The sequence below is a fragment of the Lycium ferocissimum genome, chromosome 10 (assembly GCF_029784015.1).
Source record: "Lycium ferocissimum isolate CSIRO_LF1 chromosome 10, AGI_CSIRO_Lferr_CH_V1, whole genome shotgun sequence".
Taxonomy (NCBI): Eukaryota; Viridiplantae; Streptophyta; class Magnoliopsida; order Solanales; family Solanaceae; genus Lycium; species Lycium ferocissimum.
In genome coordinates, this window is record NC_081351.1 from 58,986,578 (window position 1) to 58,993,195 (window position 6,618).

A 6,618-nucleotide genomic window follows, 5' to 3' on the forward strand; every position below is an offset into this window, starting at 1 on the left:
TAACACGCATGAAGATAGTGTAGGCTTCAATAATGTGATTTACCAGGTGTCCAATACCATACAACAACTAGTGAAGACTTAGAGCTGCGTCACACAGATGGTCAGAGTTGATACAAATTCTTAAAAAACATACTCCATCTTTGAGGGTTATGTAGGTTGTATCAAAGTTACCACCAAGAAACTGGATTAAATACAATACAAATGGTGCATTAAGGGTAATCCAGGTAGAAGTTCTAATGCTTCTTGTGTGAGAGATGCAGAGGGGGATTTGAAGTTTGCACAAGCTAAAGGAATGGATCTATCAACAAATACTAAATCAGAAGCTTCTGCATTACTTGAAGCTGCTGGATATTGTCTTTCTCAGCAAATATCAATATTTATTTTGGAAACAGGCTCTCTTTAATACAGAACATCTTGAATAGAATCTTGAAGCCACCTTGGAAGATAGCAGCTCAAGTTGATGAATTGTTATCATTGATGGATTCAGCATAGGTTCAGATGGTGCACATCATGAGGGAAGGAAACAAGTTGCCTGATCACCTTGTCAACCATGCTCAGGATCAAGGGAATACCACAATAAACAGCTTTCAGGAATTGCCAATCTAAGGGAGAAAATACTCAACAATGATAAGCTCAAACAACCACAATTGAGAATCAGGACAGCCAAAAGATGAGGAGGAAATGCAAGGAAAACAACCTGGACAGGAGGGCCATTTTGATCCAAATTTTATACAGCTTATATAGCTTCCACTATGTAAATGCAATCAGGATAAGTGCTAGTGAATCCTAGACTGTCTTTTTCAACTTTCGTTTTCTTCACGTAAAGACCTTTGATTTTTTCAGAAAATTTTATAAAAATAGCCATTAGACTGGTGTCTAGTGGAATTTGCCAAAAATAGCATATTTATACCTTATTTATATGCTCTAACATTTAGTTTTTTTTTTTTTAATTAAATTTATCACAAGGCATGCCTTCTGAAATTTTATTGATCTTTAAAGCAGTTTACAGCAGAAAATAAAATACAACTTGTTAACCATCTTGAGAAAATTCCCATGATGATTTTACATTTTGCAAAAGAAAATAAAGCCTATAGCTAGAAAGATCCCTACTCATGCTGAACTTTCCTTGTTTTGATCCTTAATGAAGGAATTTGTGCTTTGTCCATGTTAATGATCTTCCTCCCCATCGATGGCAACTCATGAAAACTGTGATACTTCAATGTGTCTTCAGCTTGAATAGCAGTGTTTTCCAAGAAATCTGCAAGTTGGTTGCCTTCTCTAAATGTGTGCATAATTTGTATATTCAGCTGCCTCATGATATGTTGCATCTCCTCCACTCTCTCTACCAGCTGCCTAGGTATTTTCCATGCATCTTGTAAAATGTTCTTCAGGGCTAATGAATCTGTTTCCACTTGGACATTTAGCAAACTGTGTGCATAACAGTATTGTATAGCCTCATGGACTGCTACTGTCTCAGCTTCCATGTTTGTTGCAATGCCTATGTTTTTAGCCTGTGCATATACAAGATCTCCCCTATCATCTCTGATACAAAAAGCATATGAACTCAGACCTGGATTTCCTTGTGATGCACCATCTGTGTTACATTTAAATCCCTGCTGAGGCATCTTCCATAATACTTTGCAGAAGTGTAGCTTTAGTTTATAACGACTCAAAAAATCAACTATTGCTGGCCAATGGATATTTCACCCTGATTAGGTGGAAGATGGATTGCTGAGCTTGGCAAACCATCCTGCTGTAGGTAGTGTTCCTCCCATGCTTAATTGAATTCCTTCTTTTCCATACTTCCCATAACAGAATAGCAGGAATAGCCTGATAAATGCTTTGCAGCTTATGAGCAGTAGCTACTGTCCACTATAGTGTGATTACTTGCTGCAGTTGCAGCCCTTCTATATTCAAACCTGCACAAGAAGCAAACTGTTTCCAAAGCTTAAAAGCTATTGGAGATGTTAGAAAAAGGTGAGTCATTGTTTCCTGCTTGTACTCCTCACAACACCAGCATCTTGATACAGTATGAATGTGCATTCTTTGGAGATTGTCATCTGTGGCTAGCCTCCTTTTCCACAATCTCCACAGGAAGAAACTAATTTTAATTGGCAAGCCCTTCAACCATATGTATTTGTAGACTGCATTTCTCTCCTGTTTTTGCCTGGGTTCCTCCCATGCACTTTTCACAGTAAACTTTCCATTATTTTTCCTCATCCACCAGGCCTTATCATTATCAACAGCCATCAAAGTATGACTGATGTTTCCCTGAATATAATCAACTATATCTTCAGATAGCATTGTTAGTAGTTTCTGCTGATTCCATTCTCCACCATCAATAAACTCCCTCACCTCTATTTCTTTGTCTCTGGCCTGATCATTATCCACAAAAATACAATGCACCTTGTTTGGTCCAGTTATCAGACCAGAAACTAGAAGTACCTGATTTTAGCTACCACCATATATTATGTTCAATGTCCTCTCTAACACTCACCATCTTTTTCCATGCATGAGATGCACCTCTATCTTGAGCAACAACAGGATGGAACTTCTTACAGTATTTTTTGGTCATGAATGCACCCCAAAGAGATATTGATGTTCTGAGGTTCCACCAAAGCTTAGCAAAGAGAGATTTTGAGATGGCATGAAGGGATCTGAAGCCGGAACCCCCTCCTCTTTTGGCAGACTCATTTTCTCCCATGCAACCCAATGCTTTCCTTTTACCCCTGTAGTGTTACTCCAGAAGAACTTGGCAAAAATCTTATGAAGTTGCTCTATAACCCCTTTTAATGGATTCATAGCAGATAGTAAATATACAGGCATAGTCTGCAGAACATGTGCTATTAAAATGTACCTTCCTCCAAAAGACAGCAATCTGTTTTGCCAAGACATCACCCTATTCATCACTTTTTTTATAAGATTCTCATAATACACAATCTTCCTTCTTCCATAAAAAACTGGACACCCCAGATATGTAAATGGAAAAGAGTCTTTCCTCATCCATGTTCTTCTTTTTACTCTACTTACTATGTTACCTGGAACTTTCTCATGCAGAAAGAATGAGCTTTTTTCATTATTGACTAGCTGGCCTGAAATCTTCACATAATTCCGTATTACCTTCATCATTTTCTTTAAAGAGACAGGATCAGCTAAACAAAAGAGGATTTTATCATCTGCATATGACAAGCGGTTTATGTGTGGACTCCACTTTGGCATGCCATAGCCCTTAAAGAGAGGATCATGATGTAGACTGATCAAATTTATTTCCAAAACCTCTGCTGCTATAATGAAGAGTGTTGGAGAGAGTGGATCACCTTGTTTCAAACCCCTTGAAGAAAGAAAAAAAAAACATGTGACTGTCTATTGATCAACACTGAATACCAATTATTTGAGACTAGCCTCCAGACCATGTCTATCACCTCTTCAGAGAAGCCAAATTGTCTTAACACCTTTGTCAAAAAAATCCATGAGACTCTATCATATGTTTTTGCTATGTCAATCTTGACTACCACATTATGTAGTTTGTTCCTTCTGTTAATGTCCCTGATAATTTCTTGTGCCAGTAAAACATTCTCTACTATGCTTCTTCCTTTAACAAAACCAGTCTGAGTGTTAGAGATAATGCCAGGCAACAATGGAACAATTCTTTCATGCAACACTCTAGAAATGATTTAGTTGGCAAATATACTCAACCTAATAGGCCTCAGATCAGCAAAAGTGTTAATAACCTCTTTCTTTGGAATGAGCACAAGATTTGTATGAGTTATAAACCTTGGCAATTCCTGCCCATAAAAGAAAGCCCTCGCCATATTAGTCACATCTTCACATATAATATGCCAGCAGGTTTGAAAAAAATGTCTTGAAAATCCATCTGGACCACTTGTGCTATCACCATTTAATCCAAAAACCGCTTGCTTAACCTCTTCATTACTAGGTAAAGTTGTCAACTCCTCATTTTGTCCTGAGGTAATCAACTTAGGAATTTTCTTTAACATTTCATAGTCAACAGAAGTACCTTCATGCCTGAACTGGTTTTGATAAAAGGACACTGCTTCCTGCCCAATATCAGCATTAGGGTTTATCCAGTTCCCTTGTCCATTTTGAATGGTATGAATTGCCAGCTTTTTCCTTCTTCCTTTGACATAATTGTGAAAGAATTTGGTATTTCTATCTCCATCCTTAAACCACCTCATTTCAGCTTTCTGCTTCCAATATTCTTCTTCCAAGTGTAAATACCTATTCGGGTTTGCTTGGGCTTTGTGTAATGCTTCCCTATTCAAACTAGAAGGGTTCATTTCAAACTGTAATTCCTTCACTTTGATAACATCCTCCATAGTGGAAATTTGTTGGAATATATTACCAAAAGTTTCCCTACTCCAACCTGCCAAAGCATGTTTCACCTTTTTCATTTTTGCCTGAAACTCAATGAATGGATTAGCTGCAAAGTCCAAACACCAGTTTTTCTCAACCACTTCCAGAAACTTTGGATGAGAAGTCCAAAAGTTTAGGAATTTAAAAGGCTTCACTACCACTTCATTTTGATTGTCACATACTACATGGAAAGGGGCATGATCAGATCCATATCTTATCTGATGTGAAAATTCAAATGATGGAAATAAGTCCATGAACTCTTGATTTCCAAAGACTCTATCTAGTCTCTTGAATATACAATCCTCTTCATTTCTTCCATTCCACCAAGAGTATCCACTACCAGAGGTAGTTTTCTTTTATTATAAATCTTTAGACTTTAAATATCTATTTGGAATCATTTTTATGAAAATTTCTCACTTAATTAAATTAAATCAAGAAAGGAACTATATTTAAGTAGATCTTTTAGGATGTTTAACCCCGTCCATTTAGCATGTTTTGAACGCTCTTAGAATCCCACAGGTTTAGTAAACCATAATTGAAGTTACACTTTATCACATAGTTTAAATAGGTTTGCTAATATACCTCAGCATTAAGTAGAGACTCCTTAATTATAATTACCAGTATACCTCGAAATTATCGTTATGTTGTACCTTAATTCATGTGAAATAGGACGCAACAGTAATCATGAATTTTTAATGGTCAACTTATATGACTCAAACGAATATATTAACACTATTGTTGGAATTATTAACCAAGACATAATCAAAGAAACTCAAATTGATTTCATTTATCTTAACATATCACTATTCATCTTCTTCTCCATCTAAAAATATCACTTTCAAGACCCTTTTTATGGTTCATGCAATATCCAATTACAACATCAAGTAAACTCTAAAACGTCTACCGCATTACTACATCATACATATGAAGCTCAAGTAGAGAAATTACCTCTTGGCAGCATAATATCACTTTTTAGCGTCTGAGTGATTTTAGAGAGATTTGAGAATCTAGACAAGATTATATGCTTTTGAGGTTTAAATTCTTATTATCGATGTTTATATAATCTAAATACATCATAAAATACTCACTATGATGATTGGAAGAGATTTGGGGCCATATCTATTGGAGTCGTGCCCTAGCTCCTTGACCTTATTTGAAATCCAAAAATTTGAGCATGGGGTATTTATAGGCTGACTTGCCGGGTGAGGCACACTTGTTGTCACTTTTGCGTCAACTCCACTATCCTCGAAAATTGTTCATCCCAATTCCTCTGCGCTTTCGTATGAAAGTGCTGTCATGTAGACTACACTGCTATTCTTCATTAAAAAGGTCATAACATTTTGTAGGAATGTTAGAATGACAAACAATTGAAATTATTGAAAACTACATTGAATGGACTACAATATTTATTAAGGAACCATGGCCAAATTCATTATTGTCAAGACCCAATTTAATAAGCCGGGAAGGCACTAACTCCCACCAAGTTAGTAAGCCATCCACCACCCAATTTAACGAAAAAGATAGATTAAAACATGTACAAGTCAATTTAAAGTCTTAAATACGCCTAACAATCATAAAAGTGCAGAATAAGTAATACAACCCCCAGAATTTGGTGTCACTATTACAAGAACTACTAAGATGTGAATACAAGTTTGAAGAAATAAGTAATACATTGTCTGAAACAAAGAACAGAAAATAAAGTAGGGAAGGGAATCCGGTGCTATGATTCGGCCGGTAGCTCACCCAGGATCCTCCTGGACAACTACTAACTGGAATGCTCCACTCGAACCGGATCGGGACCGCACACGTGGAGCAACAAGTGTAGCGCGAGGGAACAACTCAGACTCGGCGTTGGTGCATCGTCGACCAACTCTAACAAAAACGGAGATGAGGGTTGGCCTACGATTACTACTTCCACACTTAACTGTTATTAGTCCACAATAATAATCATATCAAGAACAACAATCTCAGGTTACAAGCCTAGATAAATCTTCTTAGTCCTCGAGATCAAGTATCCAAATGAGCATTTAAGACAATCCAAACAACAATCCAAGTAAGACATGCAAACAAGGAAATCAATAGAATATCATGATATGCAAATGTTATGCAATGCAAGGCCTTTCCATTACCGGTACACACACGTTCAAATACTATGAATCGTGACCCATGAGGGACTCGCGAGGTCCATTTACCAACCCTTAATTTCCCTTCGGGTTCCAAGCAACATTTGGCATTAAATCACAG

General features: G+C 37.0%; 1 protein-coding gene across 1 annotated transcript; it reads right to left on the bottom strand.

Moving 5' to 3' along the window:
- Positions 1-1,700: 1,700 nt before the first annotated feature.
- On the bottom strand, positions 1,701-5,801 carry LOC132034410 (uncharacterized). The gene is made up of 2 exons (XM_059424757.1): positions 4,019-5,801; positions 1,701-3,785 (listed from the first exon to the last, which is right to left on the bottom strand). Exons 1-2 carry the CDS (start codon positions 4,626-4,628, stop codon positions 3,724-3,726), a joined length of 672 nt encoding a protein of 223 aa, XP_059280740.1. The 5' UTR covers positions 4,629-5,801; the 3' UTR covers positions 1,701-3,723.
- Positions 5,802-6,618: the final 817 nt, after the last annotated feature.